The sequence below is a fragment of the Papilio machaon genome, chromosome 21, assembly GCF_912999745.1.
Source record: "Papilio machaon chromosome 21, ilPapMach1.1, whole genome shotgun sequence".
Lineage (NCBI taxonomy): Eukaryota > Metazoa > Arthropoda > Insecta > Lepidoptera > Papilionidae > Papilio > Papilio machaon.
This window is the reverse complement of record NC_060006.1, coordinates 5,911,399-5,934,408: the sequence shown is the minus strand read 5'-3', so window position 1 is coordinate 5,934,408 and position 23,010 is coordinate 5,911,399. Positions and strand designations below refer to the sequence as shown.

The window sequence follows — 23,010 nt, the reverse complement described above, 5'->3', positions numbered from 1 at the left end:
TTTCTTTGCGCAATGCGCAAGTGAATTAGTTCCATATTTTCCCGCATTACTGCAAGTTTTTTATATTCCTGGACAAGCTATAATTAATAACCAGTGTAAACACTGTCTAAGAATATTTAAACGTCAATTTCCACTGGCGAAACATTTACAAAGAGAGACATCAATAGTTTCCTACAACTTGTGCAGTGAAAATCCACTCTTAAACAATATAATCTGCCCTGATGGCCGGTAACAATATTTTAATTAAAATCACATACAATGTGATTTACTAAACGCACTACGATTCAATCAACTCATAATAAAATGAATTAATGGACCCTAAATATATGACACGGATGACACTTAATATAAAAATAATGTCACAATAAAAAATATTTAGTAAATAAAGAAAAAATTTCATTGTATAAAAAAAACGATAAATAAATTTCCTTAGCCTTTGGCACTATTTAACTAACCACAATTAAAGCATTCAAGAAACTGCGCTTATTTATATAGAGTCGAAGTACAGTCGACGACAAAAGTGGTTTATAAAAATTTAAAAAGCGTTTCAATTATAGGCTCTTTTAAAACTACATTTTTGCAATAAATTAAAAATAGAAACACAAAATAGATTCTATAAAACTGGATGAACTAAAACAAAAAAAAAATAGATAAAATACTAGACATATAAGAATAAATAATATAATGAGTCATAACAGATAAAAAATAGCAAATATACAACATTTTATGTTTGTCATAAATCACTTTTGTTGTCAAGTGTACATTGCTGTAAACTTAAAATTACTTATCGTCGTAATCTTAAGTATAAGGGAAATGGTTATGTTTTGTGATCGATCGACAACATTGGTCATATAAATCCCAACTGGGATAAAACATTTTGCCCAGATCAGGAAAAAATCTTAATCTCTAAGCACATTTAATAATAATTGCCTTTTAAAGATATAATATACTCTATCAAATAAAAATCTAAACATAATAAACAAACAATATTGATGATGGTCGTTACACTTTAAAAAAAAGTAAAGATGACATGTAACCATAGAGCAGTGTTTCCCAAAGTGGGCGATAACGCCCCCTTGGGGGCGTTGTAAACCTAGGAGGGGGCGATAAGGGGCCCAAAATTTAAATTGAAATTAATTAAAGTAATGAAATTGTGGTTTTTAAGTTTTAGGGCTGAATAAAAATTAGGGGCGCTCTGATATATAATTGATTTTCAAAGGGGGCGGTGAAAGAAATAAGTTTGACAATCACTGCCATAGAGTAAATAATTTATTGAGCGGACATTCGAAACATTTCCCTACATATTTTTCATTATAATCGTCAATAGAAAATGCCCCTTGACATGCAAGATAAACTACACTTGTTACCTAGGTAACAAGTCATGTTTGATTGGTTCATGTTATCCTGTCTATTGATATTATATTTAAAGTCTGTGTATAAGATTTGTTTAAAATGTTTAGGTCTTAATTTGATATATCGGATTTTAAATACTAGTATACAAAACATTTAATATATGCGAGAGACCTATCCTATCCATACCTGTTTCATATCCATTCCTAAATCCAATCCAAATTTCAAAAGATTTTATTTTGACAAAAAACGACAATTTACGTTTTTTTTTTCTTTTTTATATCATCCCTGCAGTTCCGTTCACATTATCTTTTACTTAAACAAAGTATATACGCATTATATGCTATTATTATATATTATATAAATAATTGTATGCATATAAAGAACTTATATCCTGGATTAGGGTAAAAAGAGTAGAAAAAATTATTGTATTTGATCACAAGAATGATACGAAAGAAAATATAGTTGTTTTTCAATAGTATTACTGCTCTCATAGTTATAAACTTTTTTATAGTACAAATTGGTAAATGAGCATTCAGCCAACTAGATTCGCCAAGATAACGAAGTGAAATCACCCATAGACATCCGCATTTGAACATGTCTATGGTCTTTGTGGCTATATTTTTAGAATTATTACGAAAAATCTGCACAAAGTGACGTCATCAAACGTCTTTGAGTGCAGTCGTAAGGATAAAAGACTAAGGTCGTTGTAAAATATTTTATAGAAAAAATATAAAAATTTGAATGCATAGACAAGTTTTAAAGGAAGACAAGAGTTCAGTTCATAAACATACGGTTCATCATACGACTACAGCGTTCCTGAAAAAAAAAGTTAAAAATAATACTAAGGTAAACAAAGTTTTCATTAACTGTATGTTTCGACTGCAGTGACAATTGTATATGAAAAAATGTGTCAAATTTTGACATCCCTAACATTTACGTTGACTATAGTCAAACAACATTGATCACTACAAATATATAGGCGAATGTTTGGAAATAACAGACTTTGCTACGATTTAAACGCCTGTTGAAATTATTAGTTCGAATCCAAACCACCGCTACAAACTACCATCAGCGCCAAAATGGTGAAAATCAAATAGGCACAAAATACTACGTCTTATAGCCAGTCTATTTATAGAGGTCAGTGTCAAACAAGAATATCTGAACCGGTGAGAGGCGCTACTATCGCTATTGGTTCTGTCAGAATATATACTCTGCAGCTCTACAGTGGCTTATGCCCAGAAGTGGGCGTTACGAGACTGAATAGATAGATAGATAGCTCTACATAGACATTAAAAAAATACATGACAGCTACAGCACAAAGAGGTGTAAAGTAAAAAGGTCTAGTAGTAGATGAGAGCGCTAGTCTGTCATAATTTAGTTTGACTTGTTCCCACCTCTTCAGATAGCCTTGTCTGTCTATAGAGACAAAGATATGTCAACACAAGTGTCACGACAGTCGAAACAGACTGACATAGGTCTAGTTTAGAGTGAAATACATGTGAAAAGCAAAACAGATTTCTATGACATTCAGTCAAGCCATTAATAGGCTACAAGACGTCACATTGAAACAGACATAAATCTCTTTCTTCAAAACCGTGGCGATAACGCGTATACAACGCGTACATACCTGGTGATCACCAATAAGGTCCAGCGGCAGATGGTGAGCGCAGAACTCACATGGGATGTAGGGCACGTGTTGATCTCCGGACATCCCCTCCAGCGTCACCACCGGACGGAACTGCGCCAAGTCCGGCCGGCAACCAGTCTGTTCGGTATATTTCTCATAAGAATGTACAACCGGAGCCATATTGTGAAATTCGTACACGTAAAATTATTTCAACCTAACTTATTTCAACACCCTTATTGCTATAATAATAAAGTCTATATTCCAACAATCACCTGATGCTGCACCAAATCATTGGCCTGTATCAGCGTGCCGCAGAACTCACACGGCAGCTTCACATTGATAATATCAAGAGCACAGACTCCCTCCTCCCCTCCCGCAGCCAAATCTCCCCCAGCGGCCTCATCCCCCCCGGGAGACCTCCCCCCACCCGCAGCCTCACTTCCATCACTATCAGAATCAGAGTTACTAGAGCCGCTCATCGCCACTGCCGGATTTTCACGTGATGCATTACCTCGCTCGTTTGCGCTGTAACATTTACAGAAGAAATTATTGTCTATTAAAAGTTTATAGTTAGTTTTTTTAATAGTAGAGCTTGTAACAATATATGTTGTACAAATGAACTCGTCCGGTACAATACCATAAACACACAGAAGACAGGCTTCAAATGGAAGTCATTCCCAGTACAGTCTGATGAATAATTTTAGGCTTTCTCTACCCACCCTTTTCTTACAAGGAATGAGGAGAAAGGGTGTAGGATTTTGCAGAGGAGGGATGGAAAATATTTTCTTTCTGTATGTCCCTTCTCTATCGATTAAAGGTAGACAATACATTTGCAAATGCAAATATCTATGGGCAATGTTGAATTCGCTAATTTGGCGAATTCACGTGGCGGAAAAAATTAAGATCTAAAATGACATACTTATGACACTTACCTATTATTGTTATTGTTATACGGCGCTGTGACCTGTAAGAAAAATCAATAAAAAAAACTTTAAAAAAAAATTAGTACAATATTAAATAATAAAATTTATGCTACAAAAGATGGCGCAGTTGTCTATGAACTAGAACTTTAAATATTCTAACCTCATTCAATCCCCTACGTAATTCTTTCAACGAGGATTTAATCGCGTTGAATCTATCCTCAGGGGTGGGGGTGAAGAAACTGTCTGGAGAACTATCCTCCCTTCTGAAAAATCTTTCCGGGGGAGAACTCTCCAGTCTTCCCGGGACATTTCCCCGGGGAGAATTCTCCTCCCTTCCCGAGAATCTTTCCCGGGGAGAATTCTCCTCCCTTTTCGAGTTATCCAGCTGGAGTTCTCTGAATCTCTTCATAAACTCCTCAGTAGACATCGGTTTTACGTTCCTAAAGTCTTCTGCTTTGTTCACCTCTTCATTTGGATTTCTTTCTATCTCCGATTTTTGCGCTGTAAAGTTTGAGACATTTAAATATTTTATATAAGTCTCTCTTATTAATATTAACACGTTAACTGCCATAGAATAATTTTGATGATGGCATTTTCTTTTTTTTTGTTTTTGGTGTTTTGACATCAATTATTTGTATTTATTTTCCTTAAAAAGTTTATGTACATAAAAACCAGTTCTACACGTAAAAATGTTAGGCCAAGATGAATATAGTTTGTTGGGGGCCTTGTCAGTCAATTTCAATAGAGAAAAAGCCCCGAAAGGTGCTTGACAGCTCCCTGGGTTCATTTGAATTTTTGAATTACATGCGTTTGCGTCAGGCACTCGTGACTGACATGGCCCTAAAAGATACCATATCTGTCAAGCACTGGTGCCTGACGTGGCAGTTAACGTGTTAAGGGGTAAATCTAACCTAAAGGATTGCCTTAGTTACAGATTAACGTCTCTGAGTGAGACAGTAATTAAATAAATAAAATTTAGTTACATTACATACCTGTGAGCTTAACTGGTACGGCTTTTATGAATTCTCTTCTCTTCTGTTCTTCACTGGAAGTAGCTTCAGGAAAGCGACCGTTTGTGTTGGCACTTCCCGGGGCATTATCATTCGGGGATAGTGGTGTAAAGTTGCGTCTATTATAAGGACCGGAGAATGGATCATTAGGACCAGGCTTTGGACCACGTATTGGACCACAGATTGGACCAGGCATTGGACGAGATGTTGCACTAGGTATTGAATTAGAGATGGGAGTGTTAGGTGTGGAAGTGGAAGTGGAGGGGGGGAACAACGAGTACATTCTGCCAGCAGGCGCTGCCTGTTGCTGGGATTGGTCAGGTTTAGACTCTGGTGTTTTAGGATTCGGTGGTTTTGGTGCTTTACGCTTCTTAATAGCTCCGCGAGGTGCTGGTTTACTGAAAAAAATTTTAGTTACTCATATAAAGAGTTCATGAAATATTCTATGAGGTCAAATTACAATTACAAGATATTAGGAAATGCTTGAACATTGTTGTATAAAAACCTAACCGTTAACGTCATTGGCTACCTTTTGATCTTAATGAAAAAAAAATCTCAGTAACAAAATAGAAAAAAATACAAGTTATACTTACAAGTTATTACTTGTACCGGGAACGCCTGGTGCATTAACTTGAGCATTATTATTCCGCGGCAAATTTAAATTGACATTCTGTCGCCATTGATTGAAGTTTCGACCATCATAATTTGGTCCTTGATTAGGAGAAGCGTCAGGGCTTCGGGGGCTCTCACGTGCGGTATTGAGGTTATCAATTTTGGTGTTGGCTTCTGTGATAGTATTGAACAGTCTTGTCAGTTCAGGGCCTACAGTGGGCGGTCGGTCGGGCAAGTCTAGGAACCGGGAAAGCCTATCTGCAGGTCTCTGGTATGATGTCATACCGGAACCAGATGCAGTTGCAGATGTAGCTGGTCTCTGTCGGTTAACACGCGGGATGGGATCTGAAAAACAAAGGAAAATTTTTCAAAAACTTATTCCAATCATTTACCTACGCTCATTAAACTAATTAGCCATATATTTTAAATGTATACAATTAAGAAAATAGCAGCGTCTGTGTGAATAATATTTAAAAAAAAAGTCATATCACGCGAACATGATGTCTATGGCTCATTACGAAACCCCATTTTGAAAAATTTTTGTCTGCCTCGTCTTGACCGATTTTGACGGAATTTCAACTGGAAGGTAACCTATGTATGAGGCAGTAACTTAGGCTATAATATATTTTTGTTTAGGCAGTTGAAACTCAAGTTTAAAGAAAGACTAATTAAGTATTCAATATAGAATGTGCAACACCAAACTAGACATATTGAAACATAGTTATACACAAAAATTGTTGTGGTCCTAAACGAGTTAGAACTCACTATGTGTGACAGTATCTCACCATCGTCGAGTCGTACGAAGCCGTGATTCGAATCGAGATGCAGCTGTCTGTACTTATGCATGATGAACTCGCCGCACTGCTCACACTCCTCAGTGCGCGTTCCACAATAGCTCTCATGTAAAGGTAGCTCACGACGCGACAACTCCAGTTCACACCACCTGTAAGTACCTGATCATAATTGTGGTCCAACGCCTGGTCCTATTCGTGATCCTTAAAGTCGAAGCGAGGACCACGTTGATATAATAATTAATAAGTACAATGCCATCATAACTATCCACCATTATCATTTAATTATTTTAACAATACCTTGTTTTACTTTAAACATTTATATACATAATAGAATACATAATATATTACCTGCAAGATTGTATAGTACGATCGCAGGAGTCACGAATGTGGTCCTCCATATCGGTCCCTCGTACCTTCTCCCCGCATTGTTTACAAGGCACTATATAAACAAAATAAATATACTGCAGTACGTATTTACATAGTATAGTAAACTATTAAATATTACATATGTAAATAAAAAAACTTGAGAGGTGTCAAGGGACACCCGGATGGAACGAAGTTCCTTTCGATTAATTAGTGAAGGAACCAATGTTTATTCTATGAATAAAAAACTTAAGTCTTCACAAGAAGTACATTTTATTTCTATGAATTTTCGTTATATATTGTCACGTCGTTGCCATGGTGAAGTAGCGCTCATTTTTCGTTAACATACTTACTATAGCAAAAAGTGTCGTGACAACTTTTCGTAAGAATTTTTTCCGTCTAGCCCCATTTCACAACGCGCGAAAGGAACTTCGTTCCAAAACTTTTTAGCGAGAAAATTGACGGCGATAACTTTTTAAAAATTTTGCAAAGTTTCCTTTCATGATATTTACATACTAAAAAACTATAATTTTAATTTAAACGTAACTATAAATTTACAAAGTTCAGATTAAATATGTAAGAAATCCTATTGTTAAGTTCTACTAACTATAAGTTTATTTGTCTTTTTGTTTCATTTACTTTTAGCATACCTAACCTTACATTACCTTTAGTAATGTTAACTAAGAATTAACATCCTTATATTCATCAATTAAATGTTATAAACCAACACTATTTTATATCTGTACCCTATAATGTTGTATATACAGTGAAACCTGGTTAAGTGAGACATCAAGGGACCTGCAATGTCGTTTCACTTATAGAGGTATTCCACTTACCCAGTGTCTCAGATATACAGGTATAAATAAATATCTGTCTCATTTACAGAGGGTTCCATTAATAGAGGTGAGAATACAGGTTATTTCAGTTATTTCAGTTTGACATTTTTCAAAATAAACATCTGTATGATAGTAAAGCGAAACTTAAATTGAAGGTAATTGAAGCTCAAAATTTGTACTTACGTACTTGGAATTACGTGTGGAATTTGTGGGTAGAATAAGAATGAGTAAACAAACAATGTTATCTCAGTTACAGAGGTCTATGTATATAAAATTTACTCGCTGTCTCAGTTATAGAGGTAACTATGATGATAATTCAAAAGATCAAATCCCAGATATAGAGGTTTACCTCGTCCCACTAACAGAGGTAATTCAGTGCCAAAGTGTTGGGACCTCAGCATGAGTTCCAGTTATGGAGGTTTCTCACTTATCCAGGTCCCACTTAACCAAGTTTCACTGTAATACTAGCTTTTACCCGCGACACTGTCCGCGCGGAATAAAAAATAGAAAACGGGGTAAAAATTATCCTATGTCCGTTTCCAGGTTCTAAGCTACCTCCCCATAAATTTTCACCTAAATCAGTTCGACCGATCTTGAGTTATAAATAGTGTAACTAACACGACTTTCTTTTATATATATAGATATAATATGTTTGATATTATAAAGCTAAGTGATTGCCCATTGGTCGAAATTCAAACATAATTTAAAAGGAATGAATTTATTTTACTGTACTTCGATACATTAACTTCAACTGCGTCAAATTTCACGTTCATCTGTAAGCGCAATTTCCTTAAAAGTATGTCTTAAAAGTAAGTAGTACAGTTTTTATTTCACGTAATTATATAATGAATAGCTGTCACCGGCGACTCCGTCTGTGCGGGATAAAAAAAAAACTTAATAAGTAGCCTATGTTTTCTTCCAGATTATGTTCTACATCTATGCCAAATTTCATCACGATCCATTGAGCAGTTCTGGAGATACCTTCAAACAAATATCCAGCCATCTAAACATTCGCATTTATAATATTAATAAGACGATATCATTATACAAGTCTGTATAGAATCGCAGACATGACATATATAATACACTGTGTACAGTAGACAAGAGCATATTGATCAATATTTCAGTTACTAGCTCAAAGCTCCCCCTCCCCTATACCTCCTCATTCCATATTACGTCCCCTTTCTCTCTTACCTACGTAGTTAACATCATACTGATTCGTTGCACAACGCCCATAGCTACATTTCGTAAATATCCTTGTAGGTACGACGATCGATACAGCTAAACGGTTCTAGGTAGTCTCTAAGTACGACCCACGTTGGCCGGGACAAAGGGACATCTGATTTGGTATTTTAATTAGTAATTTGATCAAATATTCATACACAATTAGATTAACACGACGTCTTAAATGTTGTAGAATTTCTAGAAAGAAGCAGAAGCAGTTCAAGATTGTACATCTTACTAATATTATAAATGCGAATATTTAGATGGATGGATGAAATTTGGCACGGATATGAAACATAGTCAACACTCAACATAGACTGGAAGAACACATAGGTTAATAATTAAGTTTTTTTTGGAACGAAGTTCTTTATCGCGCGTTGTGAAAGGGGGCTAGACGGAAAAAATTCTTACGAAAAGTTGTCACGACACTTTTCGCTACTTCACCATGGCAACGACGTGACAATATATAACGAAAATTCATAGAAATAAAATGTACTTCTTGTGAAGACTTAAGTTTTTTATTCATAGAATAAACATTGGTTCCTTCACTAATTAATCGAAAGAAACTTCGTTCCATCCGGGTATCCCTTGACACCTCACAATATATATATATATATATATATATATAATATTTGTAATATTAATTATTTTTGTATATACATTTATATTATGCTGGCTTTCCGTTCGGCTTTCATTCATTTGGGAATGAAATTCCATTCATTTTTGTTACACAGAATAACTTGGTTTTACCTATTGGTTGCAGTGCGTAAAACTTTCAATTGCAAACCTCAAAATTCGCGCCATTGGCTCAAAATTGCTGTTACCATGGAAACAATCCATCATTGCTTAACATCTTTGGTTTAAGTACTCACACCCTACCCTAAGTTGAATGGCGTGAAAACATATAGCTTAAAGCGTGTATGTATAGTGTAAGTATTTTTATTACAAAACTTATTCAAAAGTATGCCTTGATTCGATCTTGCGTTTATATAGAATTCTGAGACAATATATCTGTATAAAACATATCGTCATCACTGTCATTATCTTTGACAGAAACAGAGATAAGAATGTTTTAAACGGGGATGTTAGTCTCAGAAACCAACGGTTAGTAGGTTCTATTAGTAGTTCTATTGCGAATGAGCGAAGTAATGAGGTTGTGCGTTGCACTATTTCTATGTGGTACAGTCCTGCGAATCAACATTCCCTGTGTGGCATATATCTAAAACTAGCTTTTACCCGCGACTCTACTTCTTTCTACTACTTCTTCTTCTACTACTACTTCTTCTAAGCTTGCCCACCAATTTTCAGTCAAATCGATTCAGCAGTTCTTGAGTTATAAATAGTGTAACTAACACGACTTTCTTTTATATATCTAAAATATATCGTATATTTCCTAAAACTATGTTACATAGTATTACGAATTCCAATTAAATTGTTGTTTCATTGAAAAACATTGCTTTGTCCGACTACATAATCCCACGAATTCAATATCTCAGCGACGGATGTGTGAATCAACTTTAACGCAAATTACGAGTACAATGCACTGTTATACAATCCAAACATAACGATAGTTTCACACGAGGGTAGAAAGGTGAGGTAATGGAGAATGGTATAGTTCTACAATTATTTGTTCGCACAACCCGAGACAGAACAATACTGTTTTAACAACAGTATGTACCATCTATTGGCCTGCTATACTGTTCTACCCTCGTGTGAATTTACGGGTGAGATGCCAATTTCAATGTTATTGAGAGTGAGCCAACACGAAACAAACGAGAAATGTGTTTAAAGACAATTTAATGCATGGACGGAAGTCACAACTTGTTGATCGTTCGCCAAATATAGATAAACTAGTTTTACCCGCGACTCCGTTCGCGCGGAATTTGAAAAAATAATAAGTTGTCTATGTATTCTTCCACACTATATTTTATATTTATGCCAAATTTAATCGAAAGACGTCGTGCCGTTCTAAAGATACCTTTAAACAAACATCCATCCATCCATCTAAACATTCGCATCTATATATATAAAAGAAAGTCGTGTTAGTTACACTATTTATAACTCAAGATTGGTCGAACTGATTTAGCTGAAAATTGATGGGGAGTTTAGAACTAGGAGACGGACATAGGAACTTTGTTATCTTGTGTGCATTTTTTTTATTCCGCGCGGACGGAGTCGCGGGTAAAAGCTAGTTTATAATATTAGTAAGATGAACTCACACACTATACAACAGAAAGCATAGCTTACGGAAGCATGGTGACACATAATTTCATATCTTACTAATATTACAAATACGAAAGTTTAGATGGATGGATGTTTTTTAGAAGGTATCTCCGAAACGGCTTAACGTATCTTAACGAAATTTGGTACAGATGTAGAACATAGCCTGGAAGCACGGTTTCGTCGACAGCTAGTTTGTTATACATCTACACATAAGAGACGTCTTTCGTCTCTTTATAATAAGAAGAAGTGAATAAGAAATAGATTGTCACTCGCGGCCGTCAATCAGGTAGTGGCTCTAGTTGATGGATGCCAAATGGTATATTGCTCAAAGAAAGAAAATTCCCACACAAAACGAGGTCTAATTGCTACTTGGCTCCATTTCTCATACTTACGCAGTTTGTGCAGCTTTTCCGTATGTTCCTCCAGCTCAGCAATCGGCACGGGCTCCTTGCAGACAGGGCACATGCGGATATTCCGCGCGCAGTGCACCGAATGTATGGTGTAGTTCACCACAGGTATCTCCCGGTTGCTGTAACAATATGCAACTTTATTTGTATTTTTTTTTTTAATTGAAGTTATTGATAGAAATGCTATAATAAACTTAAAAAGTAGTCTGGTGTATGTAGCACCTTAAACAAGTTTAATAAAGTTAGTTTAATAAAAAAATTTGATACCATTATTTTATGCCATATTTGCATACAGTCCTTTGTATTTAGTCTATTAGGAAGTTATCTCTACCGTAAAATTAAAAATTAAATCTAATATATAAAATTCTCGTGTCACAGTTTTCGTTCCGTACTCCTCCGAAACGACTTGATCGATTCTCATGAAATTTTGTGAGCATATTAAGTAGGTCTGCGAATCGGCCAACATCTATTCTTCATAACCCCCCTCCCCAATTTTTTTTTAACTGCGTGCGGACGGAGTCGCGGGCGACAGCTAGTTGGATATAAATAATTGATGTTTCTAAAGAAAAAAATGGTGAGAAAACTATAAAAGATAGATATATGCTATCGCGGACTTTTATTTAGCACATTTAAAGAGCTACAATTCTTCCATACATTACTTTTATGTAGGGCCTATAGTTTACCCTAGGTAAACGCTGAAAGCAAAAATGTCCCTAATTTTCGCAACACATTTTGAAGCTCAATTCAAAATCTACTAGTCTTCTAGTTATTTAAAAAAAATCAAAATAAAAATGGGACCCTTCTGCAAGCACTTTCTTTCAATTAAAATAATTTTTTATCAAAATCGGACCACCAGGAGCTGAACATCGCGGTAACACACATAAAAAATACAGTTGAATTGATAACCTCCTTCTTTTTTAAGTCGCCTAAAAAAATTGTGTATAAAATTTACTGAATTTGTTGTGGAATTGACAAAAGAAAGACAAAAAGGGATAAATGTTTTATTTTCACACTAATATACAAATTCATTTTTGTAAAAGATAAATCTTTGACTAATCTTAAAGAAAGATAGATAAATCTTTAATTATCCTATTTTGTATGTACTTTAAGATTTTTTCAATGTCTATAATGAACCAAGTGTGGGTGTCACAATGAACAATATTGTTCATCTGGCAAATGACATTTGTCCTAATTTCTTGACCTCTGTCAATCAACAACTATGAACAATATTAACTACTATGCCAGAACTGGAACCTAGACCTAGATACATTGGCCAATCTAGGAAAAGGTCTTAAGGGTTTTAGCCTATACCCCTAACTCAGGAGCAATCGTTATATATTGTTTTCTTGGTGTTGTATTTGTAAAGTATTTAAAATGCAATTACTGATAAAGTGATAAATTATTCGCTGTAGCAATTAACATCAGAAATGAATTTATAAATAAAATCAAACCTGGATAATCAAGAGTCCATGGGACTGGAATATTTTCCTTGCTTATAAAGGATTCTCGCTTATCCCGGTTTGACTGTATACATTGCATATTTTTTTAATTTTACATAAATAATTCATAACCAAAGTTAATACAAGGATATTCTTCCCTTTCAGTTGACAGACGGTTCATAGACACTACTATATCATACTTCTCAAAGATTACATTTCCAGTGGTTCAATTTTACTTGTATTTCTTTTTATAAGAGAAGGGGGCAAACGAGCAGCGGGAACACCATGTCCATGGACCGCAGATGCATTGCCGGCCTTTGAGATGGTGATATGCGCGATTGTATCCTTATCATACCAATTCAAGTTTATATTGAATAAGGATTTCATTAAAATAGCTCCTTAAACATTAGACTAAAAAATTAAGGCTTATATTTAAATTAAAGTATTGAAAATTGTTACTAAAAGTAGACGCACTTAAGCACAAAGAGCGTCTACTTATCATTTTTTAAATAAAAATTTGTAATTTAATTTATAACAGCGTGAAGTAAACAACTCGACATATATCGTGCAACAGATGTAAGAAGCGCTCTATTAATCTAAAAATAAATTGACAACGTACAAAGATATAAATAGGATAAATATTGACACAACATGAAACATCTCGAGTCCATAATAATTACTTACCAGTTTTCGCATATTTTGATCTCCTCGTCCATTTTTATACCAAGAAATTAAAGCTCCGGTTTTTTACGGAAACATACGGCAATCGGAATATTTATTTTACACCATTAAAACGATTAAATTTACACTTATATTCACATACATTCAATTTATTTTAATACTTCTTATTGTCTTCATCAAAATATATTTTTTCAATCACACCACTTGTAATTATAATTTTACTCAGAAAATCCGGTAAATCCCGCAAACTGTTTGACAGTTCGATATCGCGATTCGAGCCGAGATACATCCATGAGATTCGAGACGAGCAGAGACGAGAAAACACATAGTGTTGTCAGCTGTAAAATGAGGCAACAATTTTTTCAAAGTTTTTGAGTAAATTATATATATTGCTGATAAATATTTAATTATGAAATTAACTATCTTAAAAAAGTTAATAAGTAGCCTAATGTTTTTTTAGTTAATTATGCGATACACAGACTGTAATACAGCAATAATCCTCGTACACAATTATTCGATACTTCATAGATGTCATACATCTTCAAGTAAATACTATAATTTTTCTCTTAACGGAGTAGTCAATACCGAAATAGTAATAAATCTAAAATAGAACCCATATCAATATTTATGATTTAAGGAGATGAACGTTTTCCTGGTTTTACAAGCTACATTATAAAAACCGAGAAACAGTACCAGAAAAAAAGTCTCACTCCATTTCAAGTGATATAATGAACACAAATTTGGCTTTAAAATGCCGTTAGTAAAAGATTTATGGATACATTTTAAATAAAAAAAAAGTGTAACTTTATAATATTTATTCAATAAAATAAGTGACGTGAAGTGCGCAAAAGATACAAACAAATATACATTCAGATATTTTTCACTAAAATATATCACACAAAAATCTATCTCAGTATTAAATTATTAACTAAATTCAATCACAATATTTACATTTATCAAAACATTTACTGAGAAAAATCACTTCTTAAACATAACATATGACAATTAAAAGTAACTAAATCCGTGAGTTTTTTTTAACTCAATTAAAATAAACATACTGTTTAAATTGAGAAAAATATCGTGTCGTCTAATTATAAAAATGTATTTTCTAAACATTGTGAAAAAGTATATCACTTTTTAGGTTCAATACTCAAATAGCATAATATTTGAGGGCAACACTAAATTTAGTTTATTATATTGTTTTGTATTGGACTTATCTAATCCATTAAACTTATATTGAAAAAAAAAAAAAAAAAAAAAACACCACTATATTATAATTGGGTCTTGTATATATCTTTTTTTTTTTCTTAAAATATACAAAAAGATATCACACATTAATAATTAATTTACTAATAACATGTAAATTTATTGCTGTTCTAAGTAAAAAATACATACTTTGTATTAAATTATTCAAACTTTCGTGAGACATTATCACTAACTTATATAGAAACGGCTAAAACACTCACGTATATATATCCGGTGTCGGCACCGACTAGTTTCGAGCCCTTCGGGGGCCCTTCATCAGGGTGAGTGGGACTGGTATTATTTCAGTAAGTGAGACTCAGTGAGCGACGGGCCGCGTCCGCGAAATAATACCAGTCCCACTCACCCTGATGAAGGGCCCCCGTAGGGCTCGAAACTAGTCGGTGCCGACACCGGATATATATACGTGAGTGTTTTAGCCGTTTCTATATAAGTTATACTTTGTATTATCAAAAAGTACTAATTTTTAATAGAAGATGGCTAAGATTTTAATTACTGAAAAGCTACATAACTATTTAATATACATTTCAATTCAATGATTCATACAATACTCCATAAATCTTATATTGAAAACTTTACACAAGCTATTTTCCGCACGCGCATTTAAAAATATAAATGACGTCATATACGAAGTCTGCCAAATTTCCGCAATAATTCAACATGAATTATTGTAATATATTTTAAAGCATTTAATATAAATCCACAACACATTTTACATATAATAATTCTAATTTGTAATTTAGAATTGTAAATTGACGAGTGGCAGCAAGCTGGAAGCCTTTACCTTTTTGACATGGTAACAAAACGCAACTGTCAAAGCGACAGCTGACTTTCGCGGCAATATTTTTTTTCAAATAGATTAATACTATTTATAAGAACATTCTAGAACTGTCCTCGTTGGAAGCCGAGTCCCACGCCCCGCATAGTGTGAGTGGTCGCTCTGGCAACTTCATACTGCGCTTGCATCGCTTGGAACAATTCCTCTTGTTTCTTGTTGGGGTCAGCTGTTGCGTCCACTTCTGGTTTCACCGCCGCTGACAAAATAAAAAAAAAAATAATATGGGAAAAATAGTGCAAAAACATTATTAATAACAAAAACTTGAGAGGTGTCAAGGGACACCCAGATGGAACGAAGTTCCTTTCGATTAATTAGTGAAAGAACCAATGTTTATTCTATGAATAAAAAACTTAAGTCTTCACAAGAAGTACATTTTATTTCTATGAATTTTCGTTATATATTGTCACGTCGTTGCCATGGTAAAGTAGCGAAAAGTGTCGTGACAACTTTTCGTAAGAATTTTTTCCGTCTAGCCCCCTTTCACAACGCGCGATAAGAAACTTCGTTCCAAAAAAAATCTAATTGCATCGCAATGACACATACAAACATAAATAGGAGCGAACATTACATTCCTCAGTAATTCTTTTAAAAGGCTTCTTTCAAACTATGAAGTTATTTTTTTACCTGGTTCTTTAATGCCCATGAGCCGCATAAACTTGGAGACTTGCTTCCCATCAGAGTCCTGTGCGAAGCGTGTGCCACTCCACTTGGCTGCTTCCTCCGCTTCGGACTTTGACTTGTTTGCCCAAAGCAATTTACGTTTCTGTTACACAATAAAGAATAGTCAATTAAAGATGAAAATTATCGGATATAGTTATTATTCACATTTTTAAATTATCTTGAATACTTTGGAATGGAATAAATATTATATCTCACTCTTCAAGTCTTTTATCCTACAGCAAATATTTCTTCAAAACATAGCATTCTAAAAGACCACTGCCACTTGTGATTTTGCGAACTCAGATTTACTAATTAGGAGGTAACTTTCTACGTATTAGAAATAGACAATAAATGATAATTTTAAGTAAACTTTAAGTGAGTATTTAATGATTTATTTGATTGATGAAATGTTAAAATGTAGTTTGATTGATTTAATTATACCTGATCCTTCATCTTGTTACTATTGAGTGCACTGGCATTGAAGTATGCAGGCAGTCCCGTGGGCGCAGAGTCTTGTGAGGCGGCTCGCAGCTGCTGCGCTGTCGCCATTGACCCGTCCGGTGTCTTTATCTGCAGACCTAAAAACACAAATGTCATATACTAGCTTTCACTCGCAATTCCGTCTGCGCGGAGTTAAAAAAAAAGTAATAAGTAGCCTATGTGTTCTTCCAGACTATGTTTTATATCTGTGCCAAATTTCATCAAGATCCGTTGAGCTGTTTTGGAGATAACATAAAACAAATATTCATCCATCTATCTAAATATTTGCATTTACAATATTAGTAAGACTAGCAGTCACGCGCGACTTCGTCTGAACAAAATAAAAAAGGAGCCTATAATATTCCCGCATATATCAGCTAACTTCTCTGTCCTGTTAAAATTGGTCCAGGCATTCCACAGATTACCCGGAACAAACGTAAATATATCGTATGTACAAAATATAATTTTTGCTTTTTTTCAATATTAAATATACAATTTTATTATTAGATCACAATGACGTGTAAAAATACGACGGATTCAATAAACTTACCCATTTTCTCCATAACCTTCAACTTCTTATTTACTTTGTACGAAGATGGCCGATAGTCGCCTGACGATGGTGACGCTCGCCTCTCATTTGAACTGGAAAAAAAAATATTTTATGTAAAAAAAATCAGTTTTAAAACAAGACTTTAAAGACTGTCGCTATTAATTCTGTCAGAAAATATGTAAAATTTACTTGGACATCATCATCAGCTTACTAATCGTCCTCACTGAGGGGCTCGGAGCCTCCACAAGTTAGGGGTGACTAGGCCATAGTCAACAACACTGGCCCAGTGACCGGTTGACTTCACACATATCATTTTCTTCTCAGATATGTGCAGCATCAAGATGTTTTCCTTCATCGTAAGAATGTCAGATAAATGTACATATGTAAATCGAAAAACACATTGGTACATGGCGGAATTCGAACCCAGGACCTGCAGATTACAAGTCAAGAGCTTAACCCCTGAGCCACCAATTCTCCGTGAACATAGTAGATTACAAAAAAGTTTAAGTTCTAAAACACGATATTGAAGTTTTTCTAGTAGCTTAATATATATGCAAAGCAACGATTTAAAAGGTTCGAGGTTCCGATCAGTTCAATTATCGGGATTACATGCTGAACCTTAAAGGTTCCTTCATCCTGTGGAAAGTCCCCGGCAACAGGGCGGAAAGCGTCGTATTGTGGTGGATTCAGGCCGGGTTCTCGGTGCCATATAGGCAGAGGGAATTTACGACCCGTTTGGTTATCGACCCGTAGCGTTGCTCAGAGCAAAGATAATGTTAGAAATTTAAATACCTCTCAGTATAGCGTGGAGACCCGTCGCCACGGCAAGCGTCGCCACGCCAACGATTCGGTTTACAAGTGATCCTATAGATGTTTCACATCAAAAATATGACGTGACTAGTAACAGTACATAAAGAACTTTGTTACTTTTTCGACATTGACAGGAGGGTATTAGAAAGCTCCTAATTTAGTTTATTTCCTCCGGGTCAGATATCCTTGATGGTCGATATATCATATAATTTTTTTAATGCCATATTGAAATACCTAGATGCATGTGTAGGTGGTGGGTACGCCGCGCCCCTCGATCTTGAACGTCGCTCTCTGCTCCTATGTCCAGATCTGAAACAAAAAAAAAAAATTACATTCTAAAAAGTTTTCAACAAATAGTAGGTGTAATCGAACCTACGACCTCAAGGTTTCTTATAACCAACTAGCTTTTACCCGCGACTCCATCCGCGCGGAATAAAAAATAGAAAACGGGTTAAAAATTATCTTATGTCCGTTTCCTGGTTCTAAGCTATCTGCCCACCAATTTTCAGTCAAATCGATTCAGCCGTTCTTGAGTTATAAATGGTGTAACTAACACGACTTTCTTTTATATATATAGATAGGATATCGGAGCTTATTTTTTTTTATTTTTTTTCTATCTAGTAAACATTTCTCATTACATTTTTTGGTGGTTTATTTTTACAATTTCATTGAATATTGTAGCAGTTGAATATTATTTAAAAACTGACCTGCGTTCCTCAGATCTTCTGTTATGTCTCTCCTTGTCTCTGCCGCGCTCTCTTTCTCTCTCACGTCGCTCTCTGTCTACGAATCTGTAATGTAGTCATAACAATATTAAGGAAATCTAATGGAACTGATTAAAATAAAATAAGCCTTTATGTTTTCTACCATTAAAATATTTGAGTATATAATATACTAGCTTTTAACCGCGACGTATAAAAAAATCCGCGCGGTATAAAAAACGGGGTAAAAATTATCCTATGTCCGTTGCCTGGTTCTAAGCTACCTGCCCACCAATTTTCAGTCAAATCGATTCAGCCGTTCTTTAGTTATAAATAGTATAACTAACACGACTTTCTTATATATATATATATATATATATATATATATATATATATATATATAGATGAGTAATGAAAAAAAAAAACAAAAATAGTTAATTTATATTAATATATATAATTAAAATAAATTAATAATAAAAATTACGGGAGACCTCATTTACGCATATTTTTAAAACATTCCATTCATAAAAATTAACATTACCTTGGCGAGACAGCATCTCTGGCATCCTGTGACTTTCCATAACTCAATCCTGGAGGAGGTTCACCACCGAATGGTTTCAGATCCATTAGCGCAGGCACCTGTAAAAAATATATATTCAATAATAAAAAATTGAGCACTTTAAAAGAGTATTTTTATTATTTATAAGAGCGTCGGTGGCTCAGGAGTTAAGCACTTGACTTGCAATCTACAGGTCCTGGGTTCAAATCCCGCCATGTACCAACGTGTCCTTCGATTATCGATTTACATATGTACATTTATCCGACGTACTTACGGTGAAGGAAAACATCGTGATGATGCACATATCTGAAAAGAAATTCAATGATATGTATGAAGTCAACCCGCACTGGGCCAGCATTGACTATGGCCTAGTCACCCTTAACTTAGGGTAGGCTCCGAGGCCCTCAGTGGGGACTTATAGTGAGCTGATGATGAAGAAGTTATATCTTATCGCCAAATAATTTCACTGAAATAGTGGTTTAAAACTCAATATCAACTTACCCTACTATCTCCACTCCGATCATCAGGTCGATCTCCGAGCAGACCTCGACGGGAACAACTCTCCTGAGATCCTCGGCTACGGTCACTCCTGTCAGATCTGCAACAAGAATGCACATCTTATTTTAAACAGTCTTTTGGTTAGTTATAAAAAAAACAAATTCCAGCTTAATATTTTCATAAGTTTTGAGAAAAAGGGGTCTTAACAGACAGAAAGACGGACGGACGGACAAGAAAGAGATCCTATAAGGGTTCCGTTTTTCATTTCGAGGTACGGAACCCTTAAAATCTGGATAGAACTCAGAACTTCAGTTCAATATTTTCAGATTTAGCTGTTTGTCGAGAAAAGACGAGTACCATATTTGATTTCTATAAGGAAAAAAAAAAAACATTTTTTTACGGCTATTAAAAACACCTCTGTAGTTGAAATGCTCATATTACCTGTATCTATCATCTCTGCGCGGTGAGCGGCGGTCTCTGTCGCGGTCTCCCCGGTCTCGGTCAGTCTTCGACCGCACTGGGGACTCGTGTCTCCGGTCTTTGCGGTCCTGATCACGATCCCGGTCGCGATCACGACGATCACGTTCTCGGCTATCATCTGATAAAGGTAAAATGTATGTTGATAAAGAGTACAGTACAAGGAATACATATATCATATACAAGCAAGTCATGTATGCCACTTGTTTGTTATTTTCCTAGGCAAATCGTAAACACTCGAAAAATTGCATACCAAACGAATCATTCTACTATTATAAATGGAAATGTTGGGATGGACGGACCGATGGATGAATGGATGGATGGATGGATGGATGGATGGATGTTTGAAGGTATCTCGAAAACGGCTGAACGGATTTTGATGAAATTTGGCACAGATGAAAATGGCACATGGTCTGAAGGAACACATAGGTTACTTATAATTTTTCTTTTATTTCGCGCGGACGGAGTCGCGGGTAAAAGCTTTATGTTCATATATAAAGCAAAATTGAATATTCTATGTACACTTGTTAAAACATTCTTTTAAACACTTAATTTATTATCAATGTAACCATACCTGAGTTGGACCGATCATTATTATCCTGTTGGCCATGATAACTGGATCTCTTGAGTCGTTCCGGACGGTCCGGACAGCGATGCGAGCTGGACTCCGACTGCCCCTCGAACTCCGACTCGCCCTGGGACTCCTGCGACAACATAATGTCACACGTCTTTATTAATATACTGTTAAATGTTACTAAAGTTTGTTTGGATATATTCTATTGTGTATTGTAAGAATTTATAGTTTTATATTTGAAGGATTTGTAAGTAAAGATTTTTTTTTAATTGCAGTATCAAAGGTTTCACCTTGTTGGTTATTAACAATTAAATTAAAAAAAATGTGAATTGTTAGAAAGATTTTAACTTATATAATAGCTAATAAAAGTTGAATTAACCCAAAACTGTAACTAACATATATGTATATATCATATGTGTATATATTTATTGTATTGAATATTTTTGTTTGATCTTTTATTCCCTTCAATAAGTGGCGGATATATTTTATTTATGTATGATTAATAAAATAAATGTGAATTTGTTTGTAGTAACTGATTATTTTTTTATTATTATGTCTTCTTTTTATATTCGATCCATTTAGATTATAAATATTTTAGGAAAGATTAACTTTTAGTATATTATTAGGTTAGGGAGAAGATGTAAAACATTGCATTTTTTTACCAATACCATTTTGTTACCTTATGAATATCACCAAAAACGTATTGTAACATTATATTCACAGTGTACTCTTATCGCTATGTACTCACGTGTACTCACGAGTAAGTCGTTCAATGTAGGCTGGCCATCTTGACGCACGTCGGGGGGGTATTTGACTTTTGTTTTGTGTCAATTTACAAATGGGTAACATATAAAATAATAAAAGTGTTAATATCATCGTTGAAAAGATTGCAACGAATTATATGGTTTACTTTTTGAGCAACATTTTTGCAGAATTTAATAAATAAATTATCAAATATTTTGAATTGACGCCCCCTGAAATTTCTAGATTACAGAATCTAAATTTATAGAAGTTTTAATGACAAATATATAAGAGAAAGGATAGTGTTGCAATTTAGACTTACTAAGGGTGCAAAATTTTAGATGTAGCGTTTTATATAAATATACAAACTAATCGCCCCGGTTAATGTATGAAGATATAAAGTGAAAATTACCTCACTAAGATCCATGTTCACATCATCATAGTTGGTGTCGTCATCCCGTCTGCGGGCTGGCTGGCTCGGACCTTGACCCACCTAGAATATCAGTCTATTGTCAAGCAGAGAATTGTATTAATATCAAGGAATTATAAACAACACATTCATCTATATCTATTTTCTACTAATTGCAGAAAGTGCCAATTTAATTTGATTGTGTTTGCATTTGGCAGTCAAATTAGGCAAAGTAATTGTTAGGATACATCATACTAAGGCAATGCAAATGAATCTAGAAAAACAGATATTGGTATAAGATTTTGATAAATATAGTTTATGTTATTATATCGGTCCAGTAGTTTCAACTTTATTCGTTACATATAAAATATAAATCAGCCTCTTTATAATAAAAGTGTCTATACATAAGCTTCTTTCTCAAATTTTAGTCTAAATACAAAAAGTATTATTTATTTGTAAGTAAGAAAACATCTCTCCAGAAATTATAATAAGTAAACAGTACTGTTGCTATAGCTGGTTGGAGGATCATATTTTAGACATATTGGGGGTCCAATTTATTATTTATAAATTCTATGTTTTACACATTAGGATAAAGCCGAGGTATAGCATTATTCAAGGCCAACCAAGGCAAGATTACTTACCGAAATATGGCTGCTAACACGTTCGGTTTCATTATCATCATCGCTCCCATAACCGATGAGAGAATCCATTTCGAATATAATTTTAAAACTACAATAAAGTCAAATTAGAAGCGAACTCCACTATAACTTTCCGTAATATTGTTGAATATTTTAGAAAAACAATATGGCTGACCACGTTGCTAGAAATAAGTTTCAATTTTCAAAGACAAAGAGTAAAAATTTTCGGATACACATCCACAAAACTTAACAAATGAACATTAAATTAACTTTCCCTATGATAATATTTTTATGTTTTCTAGTGTAATCACAATTGTTCG

The 23,010-nt window shown here is 34.5% G+C and overlaps 2 protein-coding genes across 3 annotated transcripts; both read right to left on the bottom strand.

The window, feature by feature from the left end:
- Window positions 1–2,582: 2,582 nt before the first annotated feature.
- Window positions 2,583–13,672, bottom strand: LOC106714504. Its single transcript, XM_045683368.1, has 11 exons — window positions 13,496–13,672; window positions 11,358–11,494; window positions 6,668–6,758; window positions 6,311–6,468; window positions 5,507–5,870; window positions 4,896–5,311; window positions 4,064–4,404; window positions 3,913–3,944; window positions 3,253–3,505; window positions 2,927–3,118; window positions 2,583–2,609 (listed from the first exon to the last, which is right to left on the bottom strand). The coding sequence occupies exons 1-11, from the start codon at window positions 13,525–13,527 to the stop codon at window positions 2,583–2,585; spliced, it is 2,043 nt and encodes a 680-aa protein (XP_045539324.1). The 5' UTR covers window positions 13,528–13,672.
- A 1,652-nt stretch (window positions 13,673–15,324) lies between these two features.
- Window positions 15,325–22,882, bottom strand: LOC106714546 (arginine/serine-rich coiled-coil protein 2). 2 transcript variants are annotated; one of them, XM_014507615.2, is made up of 12 exons: window positions 22,694–22,882; window positions 22,056–22,136; window positions 20,903–21,032; window positions 20,293–20,449; window positions 19,855–19,951; window positions 19,336–19,433; window positions 18,801–18,884; window positions 18,328–18,402; window positions 17,284–17,375; window positions 16,695–16,831; window positions 16,218–16,356; window positions 15,325–15,789 (listed from the first exon to the last, which is right to left on the bottom strand). In XM_014507615.2, exons 1-12 carry the CDS (start codon window positions 22,760–22,762, stop codon window positions 15,638–15,640), a joined length of 1,311 nt encoding a protein of 436 aa, XP_014363101.2. In that variant the 5' UTR covers window positions 22,763–22,882; the 3' UTR covers window positions 15,325–15,637. The 2 variants fall into 2 exon arrangements, with proteins under 2 accessions (XP_014363101.2, XP_014363103.2); XM_014507617.2 differs by having other exon boundaries at window positions 22,056–22,149; window positions 22,694–22,771.
- Window positions 22,883–23,010: the final 128 nt, after the last annotated feature.